This window comes from Protopterus annectens, chromosome 6.part0 (genome assembly GCF_019279795.1).
Source record: "Protopterus annectens isolate FY-2018-M chromosome 6.part0, PAN1.0, whole genome shotgun sequence".
Classification (NCBI taxonomy): domain Eukaryota; kingdom Metazoa; phylum Chordata; order Ceratodontiformes; family Protopteridae; genus Protopterus; species Protopterus annectens.
Window position 1 is genome coordinate 185,421,348 of NC_056737.1, and position 22,734 is coordinate 185,444,081.

At 39.8% G+C, this 22,734-nt stretch overlaps 1 protein-coding gene across 2 annotated transcripts in view; it reads left to right on the top strand.

Annotated features, from left to right (window-relative positions):
• POMT2 (protein O-mannosyltransferase 2) overlaps positions 1-22,734 on the top strand; it is a 1,453,485-nt gene that overhangs the window by 1,309,349 nt on the left and 121,402 nt on the right. Inside the window, exons 19-20 of one of the 2 annotated variants that reach the window (XM_044073901.1) lie at positions 764-904; positions 17,824-17,907. In XM_044073901.1, coding sequence (XP_043929836.1) covers positions 764-904; positions 17,824-17,907 — 225 coding nt within the window. Of the gene's footprint in view, positions 1-763; positions 905-17,823; positions 17,936-22,734 lie in introns of both variants that reach the window. The other variant, XM_044073900.1, reaches the window with a different exon arrangement.

The following is a 22,734-nucleotide window of genomic DNA, read 5'->3' on the forward strand; positions in this document are numbered from 1 at the left end:
GCGTCAAATCCCTATATGGCTGATACTCATACCCTAGTTATTGTTCATGGTAATGCAGGAGTAAACGCTCATAGCTTATTGATATACAGTGAGAAATAGAAAAGTGTTTGTTTAGTGATGCACTAGTTAGATTTATACCTGCAATACTGATGGTTCTGATTTAGGAATAAGCTTATGTCATTAGAAGACCAAATGGGAGAATAGAACACCTAAAGTATTTGCTGTGCTGTCTAAGAGGAAAGTGTATATATGCTTCCTTCACATGTTGCTGTGGGAAGGGTCCTGATCTCAAAAAGGCTTGAGGGATGTCTATATATTTGTACTGAATAACAGTATACGTTCCTGTTTTAAAACCATAGCTAGATGGAAAATTGCACCTGGTCACCACATCCCTGCTGCCATTGCCCATGTGATTCCTTTCCCCCACTGAAGTCTGAAAAGTATTAAAGCAGTCCTTAAAAAGGAAGGAAACTGCTTAACAATGGACGTGCTGGCTTACCAAGAGAAGATATGGTACAAAGCAGAACCCAACAGTAGTAGGATAACTGTAAAAATCCAGCAGTGGTAGGTTAACTAAAAACTGTATTAAAAAAAAAAAAATATATATATATATATATATATATATACACATATACATATATACACACACACACACACACACACACACACATACATATATACACACACACATATAAGGCTTTTTAAATATTGTTGGATATGATTTTTATATATTTCTAAAGATAATGTTATGTTTGCATTACAGAACGTATAGATGTCTTGCTACAGGGTGGAAGCCAGATAATGTTGGGATATATACTTCATTACCTACCGTTCTACTGCATGGGCCGAATCCTTTACTATCATCACTACTTCCCTGCCATGCTGTTTTCCAGTATGTTAACAGGTAAACATAATTTCTGTACAGCAGAAATACCTTGAATTAATTGTTTAATAGAACAGCCTTGCTATTCGGTAGTATGGTAGCATCCGAATGTATGTTTTGTATGCAAACACCTTGAAATGAATAGCAAGATTATTCCTTAGCCATATCTTTTAAGACAGTATGAATGCAGTACAGTTTTACCTAATCCAGATTCAGTAATTTTGTGATAAACCCGACACTCTGTACTTTAAAGCTCTTTCTGTGTGCTTACTTTGAGAACGGTTTGTGATACTGGTTTACCAAAACAAAATAGAACTGCACATAAGTTAGGGACCTCTTTAAACTGCACATTCAATTTTTTTTTCTTTTTTATATACAACAGTGATTTTCACTGACAAAGTTGTTGACTTTTTTGGCACATTATAGGGACTTTGTTTTTTTGTCAACATTTTAGTTATTTCTTCATGTCAGTACTTTGGTTGCTTCAGTATTTTGTGCTTATTTTATTGAAGTGCAGTTTTTTCTGATAATTTAGAACAAAACATAAATTGTGTGTTTTTCTGTCTGTCCTCTCTACTCTCATTCCCTATATTTTAATGGAAATTAGCACATTGGTCTGACACTATGCAATTCTCTGAGTGCTTGTAGACTTACATTTCTTCAAGGCTTAGTTCCACTCACAGCTGTACTGATGGATGTGCAGCAGTTTCAGTCTATGCCATATATGTACTGAATAGTGATGTGGATTTAAGTGTAGTTAGGCAAACTTCATTGTGATCATCCAACAATAAGAATTAAACCTGTGTGCACTGCAGTCATTGATAAACTTGTAAGTTTTGTTGTGTTAAATTAAAACTGTACAAGTGTGTGTGTGTGCTTGTTTGCAACAAAAAGCAGCACTTACAATCCATCTGCATATATTCATGGTGATCAGATTTCCTGACCTGACAGTTGAGGCTTGTCGTTTCACTTCACATTTTCTGTGTTCTTTGTGCCTCACTTCCATTTGAGATGTGACAGAATTACTTTAGTCACATTAGCAAAAAAAAAAATCCCCCTCTTAATAGAAAATCAAAAACAGCCTTTCTCTTCCTCCCCAATCCAGTCGTCATTACATTGTTGTGAAGAACAGTCCTGTCTGACCCTGACAACACTGCTGTTCTTCTGATGCTGAGAAATATGGAATTCTTGTTCTTTCTGCAGTTTTGCAGTGCTTCAGGGCTGAACCAACCAGACCTTCTGCAAGTGAGTGCCTTCCATATCTGTATTCCCACATGCAACCTGCAACAAACAGTTCTAAAATACTGGTATGTGTGTAGGAATGTTTGAATACAGCATTAGGGTAGGAAAGCACACTATGTAAACCAGCATTAATATACATTCTGTTTGAACTACATTAGATGATGAGCTGTTGTGGAACAGTTCATTCAGTGTGCATAAGCTACATTAGTTATTTTTCATTTCCATCATTGTTGCAACTGACATCTGTTAATGAATGAAACCATTCACATTATCTAAACACTATTTCACTTGTAGGTCTGTATGTTTCGTAATATCAATAAATTCATCCACCTTCTGTAGTTTCCTACCCTAACTGTATCACCTTCAGCTTGAAAGATGTTTTATACTTGATACCAGTAGAATCTAGTGAAACGTGTTCATTTACCCATTTTCTGCTTAGACATTTGTATCTTCAATGACAACAATTAATACTATTATAGAAATGTTAGAGAATATTTTATTGCTTTGTCAGTCCAGATTTATTCCACTGAGAGAAATAGCATTTGCCACAGCAGCATGATACCAGTAATATTTAAACTGCTTTTTGTATAAAGTCAATCCTAAAATGCAAAACCTGAGAACAAAACTGAGACCTCCTGCCCTGAAGAAAAGACTTTAAGGTGACATAGCTCAGAGCAAGTCACTATTTTTTTATTGCAGTTCCATCTCCACACACATTTCCCGGTTTAGGATGTTCTTCATCTCACATTGCTGCAGTCCTTACACTTGGGTAGTCCGCTGTCCTCGGTCGGCCCGAATATCAACGTATAAGGCTGACGTCGGTCAGGGCGCATTTGACTGACATCAGGACATCAGGGTACAAATGCGCATGACCGACGTCATATCCTCAGTCTTTTTTGCCGCATGGTCCGATGCAGAAGCAGCATTGCAAGTGCCGGTTGGCGTTCTGAGATTTTTCGATTTAGAAGTTTCAGACCGAGTTCAAAGTTGGCTAAGTACCCGTTGGGAATATTTTAGTTTTTCTTGCCTCAGTCATTTACCGGATGTCAGAAAAAGTCAATAATTGCATTTCTTGTGGGAAACAGATACCGCATAGAGATTATCATACTTTGTGTATTCCTTGCTTAGGGCCTGAGCACGACGTTGTTGGCTGTCGCTCTTGTGCTAGATTTAATAAACGCACTATAAAGAGAAGGTTGGATTGTGCAAGGTTAGTCTTTGGGAAGCGGTGCAACTATAAAATGCCGTCGGATGCTCCGGCCGCTTCTTCAAGAAGCGCAAGGACAAGGCAGTTAAGCCCAGGCTACAAGAACCGTGTGTACCAGACGGCGGTTCTTTAGAGGTGTCGGTGGAGCCGGTGGCTCCACCGGAGGTTTCTTTGTGTTCCCAGGGTGAGACCTTATTATTGCAAGATGTGGCCTCTCAGGAGACAAGTCAGGCTGAGGGGGCTTCTCAGGTTACTATACTCCCTCCCTTTCTAAGGTGGCTAGGCCTTCTCCTTCTGTTTCAAAGGCTTCTCCCAGGGGCAGGCCAGGTTTAGCTTCAGTTGGTGTTACCCCTAGCTCTTCAGGTACTGTGCCCAAGAAGCATATGCTTAAAATGGCAGAAGATTTGATTACTTTGATTAGGGGTTCTATGCCCCCTCCTGATAAGAGACCTAGGGTGGAGCCTGAGCTGGGGGTTTTGAGCAGGCTTCAGATGTTTCAGAGTCTTCGGCTGAAGACTTGCAGGAGTACTCTCCTTATTCTGATTCTGATGTGGATGATTCTACTCCTTCTGCTACTCCTCCTGAGGATTTTTCTTTTCAGAAACTCTTCATTCCATGAGGGAGCATTTTAAGTGGGAAGGTCAGGACTTCTCTGATTCCAGGAAAAGGCTTAGGGAATTTCTGTTTTTACCCCAGCATAGGCCTTTGGCTATACCTCCTGTTTTGGATGTAGTGGAAGATGTTTTTACAGAGGCTTCTCTTAATCCTGATTCTTTGCCTCCTGCTCCTGTTAAACCGGATAGGTATTACAGGGTGCCTGAAGCTCATAAGTATCTTTTAAGAGTCCTAGGGCAGACCCAGAAACTGTTAGCCAGGGGCCTAAAGGTGTTAAGGCTTCTGTTGTTAAGAATCCGGTTCCTGCAGACAAGGAGGCTCGGCCTTGGATAGATGGGGAAAGAAAGTTTATACTTCTTCCACTCTTGCTATGAGGGCTCTGAATTGCCAGTTTCACATGTTGAAATACCAAAACTATCTCCTTTCTCAATTGAAGTCTAAGGTTGATGCTCTGGCAGTAGGTATTGATTGTAAAGAGTTGCAAGATTTAGTACATGTTTCTGAACAGGTGGGTAAGCATTCTTTGCAATGTGGTTTTGATGCTGTACAGGCCTCGTCTAGGCTGGCTGCCACTGGGTCAGTTCTTCGCAGGCACGCCTGGCTGAGGGATCAGAATTTGTCTGAACATGTTAAAACAAGGATTTTAGATGCTCCTTTACAATCTGACGTGTTGTTTGGTCCTCCTGTTGAGACAGTTTTAAAGAAAATGGAAGACAAGGCTAAGTCTATGCAGACTGTTAAAGATTTTTTGCAGGTCCAGCCTCCAAAGTTTAGTAGAAATTGGCCTACTAAAGGGTGGACGTATCCTTCTTATGATTCCCAGTCTAGGGGCAGATCTAGACGTGGTAAGGGCAGAGCTCAGGGCTCTTTCAGGCCTAGAACAAGGAGTTCTCCTGCACAGGCTTCGGGTGAGGGCAGGGGTCAGTCCTTTCGTAAGCAGACCCAATGACCTACCTTTTCAGCTGCCAGAGCCTGCTCGTCTGGCAGCACCTTTGGGTGGAAGGTTGGCACTTTTCAAAGAAAATTGGGGTTTAATTACCCAGGACAGATGGGTATTGGATATCATACACCACGGCTACAGGTTTTATTTCCATACCTTGCCTCCTTTCAAAGGCATGCCAGACGTTCCTCCTCAACAAAGAATAGAGGCTCACAAACAGGTTTCTCTGTTGCTCCAACTAGGGGCCATACAGCCGGTCACTCTGCCAGAAGTGGGCCTAGGATTTTATTCTCGCCTGTTCCTAGTACCAAAGAAGGGGAACACGTGGAGACCAATTTTGGATTTATCTACCCTCAACACTTATCTGGACATTCCCAAGTTCAAAATGTTGACGTTGCAGCAGCTTTTACCTCTGCTGGGCAAAGATCATTGGATGGTAACTTTGGATCTCAAGGAGGCTTACCTTCATGTTCCTATCAGACTAAGTTGCAGGAAGTATCTGCGTTTTCGAGCTGGGACTTCTCACTATCAGTTCTCTGCATTGCCCTTTGGCTTATCTACTGCCCAGAGTGTTCACGAAAGTTCTGGCTCCAGTGATAGCTTTCTTCAGGCTAAAAGGAATACAGATCTATCCTTATTTGGACGACTGCCTGATTCTGGCTCAAGGAAGGGAAGAGCTTCTTCATCATTTGGAATATGTGATAGCAGTGCTAAGATGCCTAGGGTATTCTGTGAACGAAATAAAGTCCAGTCTAGTACCCTCTCAGGACATGTGCTTTCTGGGTGTGAGACTGAATACAGCATCCCAGATGGCCTTTTAACCCCGGACAAACAAAAGAGTCTATCCCTTTACTTCCATCAACTATCTCATCAGTCCGTGCTGACTGCAAGGACAGTCCTTCAAGCATTAGGGTTCATGGCATCTTGTATTCTGGTACTTCCCAATGCCAAACTGCATATGAGGAAGCTACAATGGTATCTCAAAATGTATGGACACAGCACTGCCAGGATCTGGACACTGTCATTCAAATAATACCTTGCATTCAAAAGGAATTTTTGTGGTGGGCTCAGGAATGTCACCTAAACAAGGGACTCTCTGTGACCCGGCCAGAGGCGAGTCAGATTTTAACGACAGATGCCTCAGACAAAGCTTGGGGAGCTCATCTAAATGGAAAGTGGATACAAGACAAGTGGCCTGTCAGACTACAACATCTACATATCAACATGAAGGAGATGTTAGCAGTCCAGTTTGCATTAATAGCTTTCAAGGAATTCCTTCTTCCAGGGCAGGTGTTGATTCTAACAGACAACACAACTGTCATGTGGTACATCAACAAGCAAGGGGGAACGCATTCTTATCCTCTATGCAGGCAAGCAATGATTTTGTGGGAGACTGCTCTCAGTTTACAGCTCAATCTTCAGGCAAGGTTTCTGCCAGGAGCACAGAACTCCTTAGCAGATGTATTGAGCAGACGAATTATGGATCCCCACGAGTGGAAATTGGATCCTCATGTATTTCAGATATTGACAGTGTCATGGGGAACTCCAGACATAGATCTGTTCGCTTCTCCACTAAACCATCAGCTGCCAAAGTTTTGCACGAAAAGGTTTCATCCCACAGCTTGGAAAGTGGATGCTCTTTCTTTCAATTGGAGCAATCTTCATGTGTATGCCTTTCCACCTCTGCCTCTCCTCCCAAAGGTACTTCTAAAGGTCAGACAGGACAAGCCAAGGATGATTTTAATAGCTCCAGATTGGCCTCGACAGCACTGGTACCCATTACTGAGGAGTCTGTTACGGAAGCCTCCATGGCCTTTGCCTTCGATTCCACACCTGTTGTCGCAGGAGGACAGCCATTTGCTAAATGTCAAGCTTCACACTCTGCACCTAACAGCCTGGCATATTCTGTTTTGAACCATAGTGGGCCTCCACTTCCTCAGCAAGTTTTGAATGTTATCTTGGAAGCTAGAAGGCCTAGTACAAGGAAAGTGTACGCAGACAAATGGAAAAGATTTTTATTTTGGAGTGCAGCAAAAGATTTTGATGTTTCTGAGCCTAATTTGAGTGTGGCTCTTCAATATCTTACTGAGTTACTAGACAAAGGTTTGTCTTTCTCTTCTATTAAGGTTCATGCTGCAGCAATTTCGGCTCACTATGATTGTGACCCACCATTGTTTTCTCATCCTTTGTTCAAGCAATTTCTTAGAGGGGCAAAGAATATAAGACCCCACGAAGAGCTCCTACTCCTGCTTGGGATCTCAATTTTGTGTTGGAGAAACTCACTCTACAACCTTTTGAGCCTGCAGCTACTTCTGAGTTGAAATATTTATCATGGAAGACTGCTTTTTTGTTGGCAATTACCTCTGCAAGAAGGGTGTCTGAATTGCAGGCCCTTATGGCGGTTGAGCCTTTCTTGATTTTCCATAAGGATAGGGTATCATTACGTACTAATCCTTCCTTTATGCCTAAGGTGGTTTCTAGTGTGGCTTTAAACCAAACTATTCATTTGCCTACTTTTTATGCAAATCCTCAAAATAAAGGGGAAAAGATTTTGCACACTTTAGATGTACACAGGCAGTTGCGTTATTATTTGGACAGAACTAAAGGGTTCAGGCAGTCTCAACAGTTGTTTGTTTCTTTTGCTTTGAGTTCTCAGGGCAAGCCTGTGTCAAAACAAACTGTTTCTAAGTGGATTGGGTTTTGCATTGCTTTCTGTTACTCCCATCATGGCAAGGAAGTTCCAGCTGGGATTAGGCCTCATTCCACTAGGGCTACTGCCACTTCAACAGCTTTTTTGAGGGGTGTGGCAACCAAGGATATTTTGGAGGCAGCTACTTGGAGTTCAGTGCATACTTTCTCTAGGCATTATCACCTGCCACTTTACTCTAAATCCAGGGCTGGTTTTGCCACTGCTGTTTTGCAGGGCATTTTGGCGGCTCTTGCTTCCTTGTAGTTAGCCATCCTCCCTGACCTCTGCTTTGGGATTCTACCCAAGTGTAAGGACTGCAGCAATGTGAGATGAAGAACATAGTACAGTTTTGTACCTACCATAAATGTAGATGTTCGAAGATCCACATTGCTGCAGTCCAATTTACCCTCCCTCCTTCCCCTCTGTAGTTAGAGGTGGTTGTGTGGGTTGGGTTGTACATATTGTGTATATTATATATATATTGTACATATAGTTAGTGCAAGGGTGGTTGGTTGGTTGTTTGCTGTCTTTTGGTTTTGACCTTTATTTTTAGGGTCTTCTGACATCTGGGGCAAGAAAAGACTGAGGATATGACGTCGGTCATGCGCATTTGTACCCTGACGTCCTGATGTCAGTCAAATGCGCCCTGACCGACGTCAGCCTTATACTTTGATATTCGGGCCGACCGAGGACAGCGGACTACCCAAGTGTAAGGACTGCAGCAATGTGGATCTTCGAACATCTACATTTATGGTAGGTACAAAACTGTACTTTATGCTGCATTGATTACTTGTCAGGAAGTTACTACTGACTTCAGGTATTCATCATCTGATAACTGCTGTAGTAGCTTTGGCTATATGGTTTATGTCCTGTTAAGGATATAATAGATGAACAGCTTCCAAAGCTTAAAAACATCTTCCACACACCAAAACCATTAATTAGCTGAAGAAAAAAATGGTTTGGGCACCAAGCCCTTCAGCATTTCCTTCCACTGAAGAGCATTCTTCTTCTGGGCCTTCGAGGATCGATGTTCCGCTAATGCTGTTCCATTGCTGGGCAGATAAGTTTCCTTTGGGGGGAAAATCATTCCACATTTTGTTTCCATGGAATAAAGTGAATTTTTTTCTGTGAAATTATTTATTTTAAGCTAGGAGAAGGTGTTTTTATAGTACATCACATGACTTTTAGTTCATTTTAACAGGAGTGTTACTTTTTGAGGAAAAAGTTGCTAAAACTAGCTTAAAACATAACTTTTACCAAGGAAAAATTCTTTGATTAAATACTTACATTAGCCTGCAAAAGTAAAGTGCGTTTCATTGTTTTTTTGGTTGAAACAACTTTTTTAATACTTAACTTATTTCAAGGAGTCCTGCATCTGGGCTTCCATAGGATACAAGCATCTTCCTTGGCTTCACCAGGGAACATCCCATAAGTTCTTCAGTTATCCCAGGCAAGTGCGTGTGCACACACACAGATTCTAAGCAGGTTTCTCAATTACCTCAGCCTCATATGGATGACTCTGCTGTCATCATTTCTGGTTTCTTAGACCATTCATTTTTTCCTTGGCTCCCTTACCCCTGGGATTAGATGTATCCTCTGTGGCTATTGGAGTGCCTTTGGTGGCCAAGGGAAAACCACTGTTGCTGGGCTTGGAAGAAGGTGCAGGGAATACCTCTGCTTATCAGGAGTGCCTGTTCTTAGGAAAGTTTTGCCCATGAAAAGTAGTCTCTTTCTTCAGATATTGTTGCTAAAAAGAAGCAAAAATTAAGACACATCTATACAGTAGTGCTTTATTGGGCTTTGCTCGTGGTTTATTTCAGGCTGTTGACCCTTCCAATTCTGGAGTTTCTGGTAAAAGAGAAAGGGATTTTTCACTGAGGATATTCAAGAATTTGAATAACAAAATGATAGGGGGCAACTTCTGTTTTACCGCCTCAAATTTTGGATTCTGTTTCTGAGGAGAGTGTTGCTTCTGATAGTCCAGTCAAACACTGGTAGGGAGGGCAGTCTCTTACTTCCAGTCCAGACTTCTCTTACCTTTCCCTCCCTAGTTATTAACTTGCAGTACTTTGGTTTCTTTGTTGATTTCCTACAGGAAATTCCAGCTACCTTTTGCTCATTTTCTATATCCCTACTTTCACAGTCTTTTGATAAAATTTCCTTTCTCCATTCCTGTGCTGGCTTAATTTTTAGGATATATTCTGCTATTTTATGACTGTCATATTCTGCAGGATTGTTATCCTTTTTAGAGACCTGCATCCAAAATCCTACTCTATCCTTAACAAATTCCTACAATAGGCAGATATTACTACGCTTGCCATCAGAGATCTTGTATTTACCAGCATACTATTTGGATTATGCCTAGGTAGCCCATTTCAACAACTTGTCAGTACTGGTCCCAACAATAGAGATCTCTAGATGTCTAGAAGAGCTAAATTGCACTCTGTGGAGTACTGATAGTTTTAGCTGAAGTTGTCCTGAAAGCTTTCTACCACTCAAGACAGATATTTCAACAGTAATGCAGAATATGAACTGGAAAGGAATTCAAAATCTGTCAGATAATCTCTAAAGCACAAAATATCATCTGCAAGTAAAGCTAACTTCTTTTGAGTACCATATCAGTTATATATTTATAGGTTGATAGGTAAGAACAAGGCTATCTCTCCATGCAGGCAATTTTAAACCTAGCCAATTTTCATTTTTGTGCTCAAAAAACATTCTTGAATTTGTGAATCTTTATTTTCCCATACAGTGATGCTAAATGCAAACCTAGTAACAAGTGGGGAAAGAGGACATACTTGCATGGCTCCTTTTTTCAAATTCAGCTTTCCAGAGAAGAACCCACTGACTTTAAATTCTTGCCTCTGACTCTTTGTATTTCCTTATTTTTAACCCTGTTGCTCTGTTAGGAAATGCAAATGCTACCGCTATGCTACTTAAAATAAATCCCAGTTGACTGCAAAGAATGCTTTATCTGCATAAAGACTCACCAACAGTAGCAGTGTATTTTACACTCTGCTTTATTGTAGGATTGTCACTTTTCATTTGCCTCCCTTCCACAAAAAAATATTGATCCATATTTATCAACTTTGGTAATAGTTCTGCTATTCTTTTAGCTTGAAAAACATGAACACTTTATAATCATGGTTCAGAATTGAAATGGCTTTGTATGATGATGCCAGATTGAAAAGATCTTTACCATTTTTGAGTACCATATCCACAACAGCTTTCTTTAAGTTGCTTGTTCTTCCCTCCCTTTTAAATATTGTTAAACAAAACCTTCCAGTTCATTATTACTTTCTTCCCTCCTAACTTCCAAATTTCTACAAGAATACTGCTATTGTTCTTGGAAATTTCCATGCTGATTGGTTATACATCACCATTTTATCTCATCTCTTACTGTCTTAACTATTAATTGTAAAGTCTAATCTTTGGGTGCACCTTTTAGCAACAGTAGAGTTTTCCCTTTTCGTTATGGTTGTGCAGTCTAAGAGCAGGTATATATAACTTTGGTGGGTGTGAGGTATTGTCTTTAGATGTACACAAATCCTCATCGTAGTCTACCGTTGACATAAAATCTTACATAAATATTTCCATTTGTGCCTTGTTTTAGTTTCCCCATTCCACTGTTTATACAAATTTTCATAGACTTTCTGAAATATTTTCCTCTATCGGATCTGTGGTGATTTTTTTCTTATTATAATCTCCCTAAGTTTGGCTTCAACACTTTTTAATTTTTGTCGCCTAAGTCATTGTGTTAAATGTCTTCGCATTCTAGAGTTATCAAAAATAATTGCTTAATGGCAACCTTTCTAAGTGCAAGCACATTATCAAAATATTCCCTTATTTTCTCTTTAGCACTCTGAAGTTCATGCTCTTATTCATCAACCCCTCTAAATAATTCATAATATTTTGTTCCCAAATATTTTTCTCTTATTTCTAAACTCCATTTTCATTTTACCTTTTTACTTCATTTTCTACATAAGGTCAGGATGCTATGTAATCTGTTGCCATGTCTCCAAATTCAATGCACCAGAAGGTAGGAGAGTGGCAGTGAATCAAGAGAGATGGTGACAGTTGACACAACACCCAGACCCCATGTAGAAAATGGGGGGAGGGGTGATTATTTCATTTTTACCTACTCACAAGATATCTCTTCTGAAGTTGTACCCTAATAACTAGATTCTTATCCACAACTCATTAGCAGTTAATTAGAAAGCACCATTGTCTCATTTTTACATTGTTAACCTACAGTTTTATTTTAGTTTTCTTTGGAACATAATCTGATGTAGTCATTGGATTGGTCTCAAAGCTTTCAGTTAAATGCACATGCACCTGTGAAACACAATTTGTATCCAGTCTAGCTTAGTTATTGTATCTTTGGAAGTAGGTAAATTCTGAGTCCTACTAAATTTACACCTTCCATAGCAAATGCTTTCATATACTTCAGAAATCTGCCCCCTTAGATGTTCCTCTGATATATCCTCACTTGGTGGAACATAAGTATAGGTCAGCATAATCCTCCTCCTCCTCTTCCAATAACCCCTTACTACCTCACATCTAACATTGATGTATTTTTTCCTGTTATATGACTATTGGAGCTCATCTTGTAATCAGTTATTAGTTCTTTTCTCTGATTTGTTGATGAATGTCTGTCCTGAAATCCTTTGTTTGCCATAATAACTTGCTCATTTCTGTCCAAAAGCATGCTTTGTAACATTGCTGTTTGCACCCTACACTTCTTAATATAATTCAGTATATTCTTTGTTTTTGTCTACACTTGTGCTTGATAAAGCAACTATCATGATAAAAAGCCAATAGTCCAGCCTAAATGACAGTTCTTTGGAATGTGTATTTGCAGCTTTCAACTTACATGAACACACTAATGTTTGACAGGCTGATCTTTTATACATTTACTTCTTTTCATCTCCGTTTGAATCTATTTCACATGAGGCAAGAATTTTTGCTTCGATCAAATAAAAAAGCTAAATATGTTTTCAAAACACACAAAACTATGTACATTTTCAACAAATGAAGTTTATCCCTCCAGATAGGAGCATTTGGCCCAAAATGATGGCTGCACCCACAGGCAATGCGTAATCTAAAATTAAGGTTACCTGTGCTAGAGCACATGTTACAGCCAGTGTTCCCATTTGGACAGATTGCTGTGTTTTTTTTTCTTATTTCTATTCCATTCCTATGTGAGAAAAATAGCTTGCATGCTTTCAGTCAGCATTGACTTTTAGCCTTAAGAAAAGTACACTGGCTACCTTTAATAAGTAAACTAAATTGTGCAGTGATATTAAATATGTTAAAGTATTAAGGCTGATAGGAAGGCTACTACTACTTATTCAATTCCCACAGTTTTAAATGTTATTTTTCTCTGAACTGATTGTCACTGAACCTTTAAATGTTACATTTCTCTCAGCAAACAGTGCTCAGAACTCTCAAAATGAATTGCTTGCAACTGAGAACAGCTCCTCTCAGAGGAAAAGCAGTCAGCAATGAGAGGAGAAAAAGCTAACAGTTTTGCAGATGCATGGAAGAATCTTTGTAAATTTAATTCAGAACGCAATTTATAGAATTTCCCTTCAAAGCTGACTGCTTTCAATTTTTTGTCTCCCACTAAGAGCATTTTCTAATGGAAAAAAAAAAACAAACAAACTAAGAACTTTGCAGAGGTAGGAAACTTTACCAATTTCCATTCCTAATTATTTAAAAGAAGTAGTGTATAGCTTAAGCGAAGGACATTAATTTAGATATATAGGCAACACAGTGGTTGCAGCAGGTAGTATTGTCACTTCACTGCAAAAGGGTTCTCCAGGTTTGATTTTCAGCTGTGTGCCTTCCGAGTGGAGTCTGCTTGTCCTTTGTATGTAAGGGTATTCTCTTGTGATCCAGTTTCCTCCCACATTCTAAAGACACGCAGTAGATGAATTGAGGACACTGAAAATTGGCCATAGTTGTGAGTGTGCATGTATGTGTGTGGTATGAAAGAACAACCACAGTAGGTTTAGCCACCTGGAGTTATGAACATTGGCTGTAAATGATTGTCACTGTTAAAGTAACATCCCCATGGGTGAAAATGGATCGTGGATGGATGAATTAATCTAGACATAGGTCTTTGTAAAAAAATAAAGAAAATGATTATCTTAATTCTACATATGATATGATTAATACATTTTACACCCCCACTAATCGGTCCAAGATCACATTATTTTAACTTTAACTGGCTTCTCTCCAGCCTTTCTTATCTGTTTACATTGTAAAGCCTCTATATTTTACAAGTAAGAAAAAGGACATGACTGCTTTAATATCTAACATGTATTGTAGTCATTGAAAGCATCCTCCACCTCACATTTAAAATGCCCTTGACTGCACACTGTACAAAATTGCTTCTACAATGTAACGTGTAATTTATATCATGTTTTTTTTGTAACCATATACAGAGAAAGAGGTTGGTGAAGAAGAAGTGGGATTGTCAAAGAGATGAAGAAAGTAGACAAGAGTATAAGGAGATGAGGTGCATGGCAAAGACAGAGGTAGCGAAGGCTAAGAATAAGGCGTATGAAGAGTTGTATAAAAGGTTGGACACTAAGGAGGGAGAAAAGGACCTGTACCGATTGGCTAGACAGAGGGACCAAGCTAGTAAAGATGTGTAGCAGGCAAGGGTGATAAAGGATAATGAGGGAAACATACAAGCGAGGAGAGTGTGTTGAGCAGATGGCAAGAGTACTTTTAGGGGTTGATGAATGAAGAGAATGAGAGGGAGAGAAGGTTGGATGATGTGCGGATAGTGAATCATGAAGTGTAATGGATTAGCAAGGAGGAAGTAAGGATAGCTATGAAGAGGGTGAAGAACGGAAAGGCTGTTGGTCCAGATGACATACATGTGGATGCATGCACGTGTTTAGGTGAAATGACAGTGGAGTTTATAACTCGCTTGTTTAATGAAATCTTGGAAAGTGAGAGGATGCCTGAGGAATGGAGAAAAAGTGTTTTGGTACCGATTTTCAAGAATAAGGGTGATGTGCAGAGCTGTAGTAACTACAGCGGGATTAAACTGATCAGTCACAGCATGAAGTTATGGGAAAGAGTAGTGGAAGCTAGGTTAAGAAGGGAGGTGATGATTAGTGATCAGCAGTATGGTTTCATGCCAGGAAAGAGCACTACAGATGCAATGTTTGCTCTGAGAGTGTTGATGGAGACGTACAGAGAAGGTCAGAAGGAGTTGCATTGTGTCTTTGTGGATTTAGAGAAAGCATATGACATGGTGCCTAGAGAGGAGTTGTGGTATTGTATGAGGAAGTCTGGAGTGTGAGAGAAGTATGTAAGAGTGGTACTGGATATGTACGAAGGTAGTGTGACAGTGGTGAGGTCTGCGGTGGGAGTAACGGATGCATTTGAAGTGGAGGTGGGATTGCATCAAGGATCAGCTCTGAGCCCTTTCTTATTTGCAATGGTGATGGACAGGTTGACAGACGGGATCAGACAGGAGTCCCCGTGGACTATGATGTTTGCAGATGACATTGTGATCTGTAATGAGAGTAGGGAGCAGGTGGAGGAGACCCTGGAGAGGTGGAGATATGCTCTAGAGAGAAGAGGAATGAAGGTCAGCAGGACTAAGACAGAATATATGTGTCTGAATGAGAGGGAGGATAGAGGAATGGTGAGGATCCAGGGAGTAGAGGTGGCCTAGATGGATGAGTTTAAGTACTTGGAATCAACAGTTCCGAGTAATGGTGAGTGCGGAAGAGAGGTGTAGAAAAGAGTACAGGCAGGATGGAGTGGGTGGAGAAGAGTGTCAGGAGTGATTTGTGACAGACGAGTACCAGTAAGAGTGAAAGCGAAGGTCTCCAAGAGGGTAGTGAGACCAGCTATGTAATATGGGTTGGAGACAGTGGCATTGACAAAAAGGCAGGAGTCAGAGCTTGACGTGGCAGAGTTGAAGATGTCAAGATTTGCACTGGGTGTGACAAGGATGGACAGGATTAGGAATAAGTATATTAGAGGGTCAGCCCAGGTTGGAAGGTTTGGAGACAAAGCCAGAGATGCAAGATTACGTTGGTTTGGACATGTGCTGAGGAAGGATGCAGAGTATATTGGGAAAAAGATGCTAAGGATGAAGCTGCCAGGTAACAGGAAAAGAGGGAGGCCTAAGATAAGGTTTATGGATGTGGTGAGAGAGGACATACAGGTAGTTGGTGTGACAGAGCAAGATGCAGAGGACAGGAAGATATGGAAACAGTTGATCCGCTGTGGCAACCCCTAATGGGAGCAGCCAAAAGAAGAAGAAGAATAAGAACAAAAACTGTTTTACTTACATTTACTTCATTTCCTTCAGTGTCCTTCTGACCGTTAATGACATAGTGCAGTATATGTTTCACTTTTCACCCAAAAGTTTAACAAAGTAAACATAATCCAGTCTTTCTCAGGCATTTTTCTTGCAATGCTATACTTCACATACCTGTTCCTATATCCAAAGGGATTGATGCTTTGTAGTCTCTCATTTATTCACTAATTTCAGTGTTGCTGGTCCTACTTGCTGATCATCTCCAGCTCCCAACACCAGTCACTGGTTGAACTCTTCTAGTAAACTGCTGCACTTTTCTCTGTCTCTCAAGCATTTTCCTTTGGAACAATGGAAAGGGTTTCACTGGCAAAGTTTGCCTATGGGCTTTGTTGTCAAAAGGTTGAGAAATGAAATCCTCTTCTACTTGTTAGTTCACTCTTTGTTGTATACATTTTTTTTATTTCCTCCTTAGTGAATAATTTTCCACAAATACTCTGATGTATCCAGTTCTTAAGGCTTTTCCCTTCTACTACAGTTTTGCAGCTCTTTCTGCTGGTATAATTGAAGCTTAACTAATGTAGGTCCTGACTGCTTTCTCATGTGCAGATTTAAAGCAGGCACATGGCTTGCCTTCTCAATTAACACCTCCTGCTGTGGAGCAACAGTCCAGTGGCTTATTTATACTTTCATAAAATTAATGCAGTCTGTTCCAGCTCCTCTGATGTAGAGGAAAATCTCAGGTTTTATGTGTGTGCCATGTCTTCTATTTCTACTATTTTTTGAAACCATTCCTGTTGAAAAGGCTGACATTCAGATAGTCTTTCCCTAATTTAAAGGACTGATTTCTGTAGTTTTATCAGCTCATCTAAATAGCTACTTAAGGATTCTTCTACAATTTCCAGCCTCTTACTGTTTGACTGTATGTATTCCTGCTGTGTTGAGTGCAGTTGATTTATTTTTCCTGTAAATTATACTGGAAACCATCTCTTGTTCTAAAGCTGAATCTTGAATGTACATGAAAGATTGTTTTGTTGTTCTACAGTGGTAGTGCCTTGAATTACTCATGCGTACAAAATATGTGGTTAGCATTATATTACATTTCTAATTTTAATAATAGTAAACAAAGTTTAACAGTCTTTATGAACCTACATTCAACATGTGCAAATTAGAACAAGCTTCTGAGTCTATTATTTCTCTTATTCAATGGTTCTAAGATGTACTATGCATATATCCTATTCCCAGGTAAAGTGCTGTTTACACGGTGGACAGCTAATGACATTGTCTTTGTTGATTCTTAGAATGCTATTTGTACATACACTGATTGCTGATATTAGAGATGCATTTCTTTCAGTTGTTTATATTGGGGTGGGTAGGCTGTCACATTTGCACTTGACCACATACCTATTTTAGAAAGTATACTCATATTGTTAGCTAGTATGTTAGGCCTTTGGCAGTTCTTGCTGTTCCCATAGAGGCACTAAGGTTACCTGGCCATTTTTTTAGATATAACCATAGCTAAAATGCAGTGGATATTGTTTTGATATTATGATTAGTGATCTTGTTTGTTTGGGGGAGAGGGGGCAGTAGGAAGGGGATGACTGAGTTTAATCTGTCTCCTTGGGGTGGGAATGCTTCAGAAAATATGCATATTAAATTTTTCCTGATAATGTAATGCAAGAGGGTCCAGAAACTGTAGTAGTCCCATTAGTAGAAAGAGGAGACAGAGCATTTTTTTTCTTGTATATTTAGATCCTTGCCCAGCTCTCTGCTTATATATAGAACTCAGGCCATATTTGTTATTTGCAAGTTGACAGTTTGTTCATGCTGGTACAAAGTAAAATGTTGATCATGTTTTAAGACTGTATATATGATATACTACTGATGAACCACTGCACATCAAAGATGGCAAAGGATCTACTTCAATCACTTTTACTAGTTTGCTTTACTTTTGCAGGATTGACTTGGGATATTCTTCTGAAGAGCTGTGACTGGTTCCTCTCTCCACTAGTGGCAAGGAAAGTATACATTATCTGTGTAGGTACGCTGATCCTACTTTTTGCATACAGGTAAATATTTTTAGTTTCTGTTCTGTAGCTCCCATGTCTTTCTGTGGAGCAGATCTGCAGTATTATACTAGGGAATTGTTAATGGATATCTGTTAATCAATGGTACAGACAAAAAGTGAGTTAACAGCCAGGAATTGAGTATAACATGAATAGGGCCCTCATTATTTGAAAGGGAAGCATATTGAACAGCCTTGTCTGAATGTAGAAAATGTTACCTACATTGTAATGTGCAAAGGAGCAAGCAGCACAATAAGGCCCTGCCACCCAATCATGCAAGCATAGCAGCTCATTGTTTTCTTCCATAGATTTTGTAATATTTTTTAAGATTTGCCCTCTGTATATTGATGCTAAGAAGTCTTTTCCAGACATACCTGGAGTACCTGAATAAATATGAAAATACTTAATTTTTTATGTCCTGTGATGCCCAGGACAGAAAAAAATGAAACTTTCAGTATGCCATGGGAAAGAAATTTTGTTTGCTGTCTTTGCAGATGTGCAGCAGTATTGGAGCTGATTTATATGTAGCAGTATTGGAGCTGATTATATTAAGTTACAAGACCCCAAGAGACAAAGCCCCTTGCATATAAATTATGTCTGGGGGTTGTCCCCACAGAGGAAAAGTTACTAAAAAAAAAAAAGGAAAATTTTCATTCCTTGAAAGTTGCACAAAAAAACTGTTCTCGAGCTTCTGAATGGAGTGCGAAAGCACACTTCATAGCCAGGATCTAGACACCATGATAAGATTGGTTAACATGTTCCTGTTTGTTTTGGAGAAGAGAATATTAATGACCTTTCCAGATTTCTTTTTTTCTGTTATCTTTAGGATTTATCATCATATTTAATAAATCTGCTGTTCATTCTTCCTAATGGATATATAGCATTTCCTTCTCCATATTTTTGTCTCCCATATTTGCCCTTTGTCACTTTTCCACATATTCGTGAATTCTGCCAAGCTTTTAATTCCTCAACGTTTGAGGAAGTTCATTTCATGCATGTACAGCCAGACCCCGAATGAATATAAAATGCTTCACATCACCAGTCATTCATCTGTGCTGCCTTTTCAGACTGTGCTCCCATGATCATCTTTGAGAAGTCACAGTGATAATAGAGGATATAATTATTTATTTATTTTACATTTGTTAACCGGGAGAGTCCAACTGGATGTATGTCCATTTTCAGTGGAGGCCCAGGGAAAAAAGCACCAGAACAGTAACATTATTAACAAGAGAAAGACATGTTAACCAAAAGGTTCAATAAACAAAATATAGAGTACACAATCTTTATACTTCTTATAGAAGTATAGTAAATATAAGATAGTGAGTTAACCAAAGAGTGTATTTACCAATATTCACAGGCTACATTAATAGATACATGTTATAGAGGTGTTTAACAGCAAGTATAGCAGGAAGATAGAGGCGATAACGTCATAACTAATTTCTACACATGAGAGACTTACTGTGTCCTTTAGGTTTCTTTACAGTGTTCAGTGATACTATTACCCCATGCAGACATTATAAAAGCATTAGATAAGCTGTTACTCTAGTTGCTAGAAACAGAGACATATGAATTACTATCCAGGGGTAGTACAGGTACATAATCTGAGATTCAGGAAGTGTGTTTTAAGTAGTTTTTTTGAATTGGGTGGTGGAGTTGTTATTTATTATGTGTGCTGGAAGGGAGTTCCAGATTTTAGAGATAAAGTGGCTATAAACGGATCTACCTGCCTCATTTTTAAAGTGTATACCTTAAGGAGGTGTTGGGTACTTGATCTCAGGGATCTGGTAGTGGTGTAAGACTAGAGTAGTTACTGCAGGGCTGGTGTGTTGCCTGGATGATGTAGTACTTTGTGAGCAAGTGCTAGTTGGTTGACTTGAAGGGTCAGGGGGAGCTCTAGCCAGTTGAGTTTTTTTAGGCTTTCACAATGGAGGGTTCTAGAAGGTGATCCTGTGGCGAATCTGGCTATTTTATTGTAGCAGCTATCTAGTTTGTTGAGCTCAGTTTTTTGGAGATTGGTAAGCACGGGGGAGGTGTAAAGTAGAGTCGATAGGAGGTGTGTCCTGGCTGTGGTCACCTTAGAGTGACTGGTGAGAAACTGTTTGTTGCGATAGAGTAAGCCCATTTTTCTGTGGACTCTTTTTATGGTCTGGGAGATAGGAATGTCAAATTTAAGGCTATTGTCAATTTCGGGGCCTAGCAGTTTGGCGTGACTGCTAGGTGTGATGGTGGTGTTATAAGAGGAGATTGAAAATTTAGATGAGTTGGGTGGAGATCAGTGAGGGCTGAAGAGGAATAATTTAGTTATGGCTGGGTTTAGAATGAGGTTTTGGTTAGTGATCCATGTTTCTGCCAGGGAAAAGCATTCTTGTGTTAGGGAGAGGAGTTGGCTGCACAGATAATGGTGGTATCATCTTCATATTGGACTATTGAGGCTTTGGGTATGGTGGATGGTAGTTGATTAATAAATGCCGTGAAGAGTAGAGAACCCAGGATGGAGCCTTGGGGTACCCCTAGGGAGTCAGACAGTAAGGGAGAGAGCTGATTTTGCCATTTTACAGCTTGTCTACCATCTAGGTAGCTCTTAAACCAAGAAATAGTAGAGAAGCTGAGATTTAGGTTGGTTAGTGTGTGAAGCAGCTTTTCATGGTTGACCATGTCAAAGGCTTTAGATAAGTCTAAGAGAGTTGCAGATACTAGCAGTCCATTGTTTCTGTGGTTATTGGCAGTATTAGTGAATGATGTAAATGCAGTGGTGGTGCTATGGAAGGGTCTGAAACCATGTTGCTGAGTGGATAGTAATTTGTTTTCTAAGAGGTACTTCAATTGCATGTAGACAACGTTCTCTAGAAGTTTTGATAGGGGGGATAGTATAGCTATGGGTCGATAGTTACTAAGTTCTACAGAGGTACCCCCTTTTTGCAGTGGTGTAATATGTGATATTTTCCAAAGATGGGGTACTTTGCACTCTGAGATAAATCTGTTTATTAATATGGAGACAGGGTAGGCTATTGCTTCAGCTGCTAGTTGCAGATATCCGGAAGGTAGATTATCTGTGGCTGTAGAGGCTGGCCTAAGTTTTAGGAGTAATTTCTGTATGAGTTTGGTTGGCACTAGGTTGAAGGTGAAGATGGGGTAACTGAGATTTGTTTTGGGTGAATAGGGTGTTTTAGTTGGGGATGGGTTGTTGGGGCTTAGTTGGTCATTGGCTAGGTTTTGCATAGTTTCTGTGAAGAATTTGTTGAGCTGAGTGGGGATGTTGTCATGGTTGTTCACTATTTTGGGGGAGGGGTGGATGTTTTGCCTGGTTGTAGTACAGTGTTGACAGCAGCCCAGAACATTTTTGGGTTGTTAATATATTTATTCTGCATGTTTTGGTAGTAGGAGATTTTGTCTATTTTAATAAGTTGTTTGACTTTGTTACGTAACTGACTGTATGTTTGTTTGTCTATTTTGGATTTGCTTTTATGATAGTTTGTCCATGCTTTGTTCCTATCTCGGAGTAATGTTTTAGTAGTTAAAGTTAGCCAAGGTGCATGTTTAGTTCTTATTCTTGTAGTTCTAGGAGGGGCATGGTGGTTAAGTATGTTGATGAAGGTAGTATTGAAGTATAGTACTGCTTCATCAAGGTCCAAAGTTTTTAGGGGGGGGGGGGTCCAGTTACATACTTTTAGGTCATTATTGAAGTTGAGTCGGTTGAAGATTTTTCTGTTTGTACATTCCCTGACAGTTTCTTGGGTCAGTTGGAGAGTTTTGCTTCTTGTAAGTAGGTGGTCGCTGAGGGCGTCTGGCAGGCAGGCAGGGTGAGATATGTGGAAAGGATGAGATACTAGCATCCAGTCTAGTATAGATTGATGTTTGGTTCTTTTTTCTGTTCTGGTGGGGGAAGATATTAGTTGGGTTAATCCTTGTAGGTTGATATGGGGAGATAGGGTTTAGACTGGAGCAGTTGTCCCAGTCAATGTTAAGGTCACCTAATAAGATGTTTTCTTGGGGAAGGGTGTTAGTTATCCATTTTAGTAGTTTTTCTTTGATGGTAATATTGTTCCCTGGGGGGATGTAGCATCCTATAATGTTGATGTGTTTATGTGGGTTAAGTTTCAGTTTATTGAGGATGAGTTCAGGGTTATCTAAGTCTGAGGTTATGTCTAGTTTTTCTAAGATAAGGTGAGTTTTGTATAGTATTGCTACTCCTCCACCCCTTTTTCCTACTCTGTCATTTCTGATTATATTGTAACCTGGTGATGTGATTTCATTATCTTGAATTAGGGGCTTAAGCCAGGTCTCTGTCAAAATGACAATATCTGGATGGTAAAAGGAGATTAAGGCATGGAGTTCATGGACCTTGTTTAAGATGCTTCTAATATTTAGATTTATGATGAGGAGTGAGTTTGTGGGCCTTTTGAGTAGGGTTGTATTTAGGCCTGGGATTGGTCTGTCTGGACTGAGTGGGCCTGGGTTGGGATGTATGTCACAGCAGCATACTAGTGCTGTTTTCAGGTGTTCATAAAGTTTGACTATTTTTTTGATGAGTTTTGTGTAATTGAGTGGTGTGGGATTGGCTATTTGATGGGCATAGCTTGTGTCTGAGGTGGTGGATTATGGTGGTGTGATAGTTGTATGGGGTTAGTTGTAAATATGGTATGGCGATTAGAGTATTGGGGAATGTTCCTTTGTAAGGAATGAATGTGTATAGGTAAGTGGTGTTTGGTAATTGGTAATGGTGGTTAGTAGAGTGAGGGAAGTGATGCAAATGGTATATAGTAGGAGTTGAGTGTGTGAGGGTTGAGATGGTGATATCATGG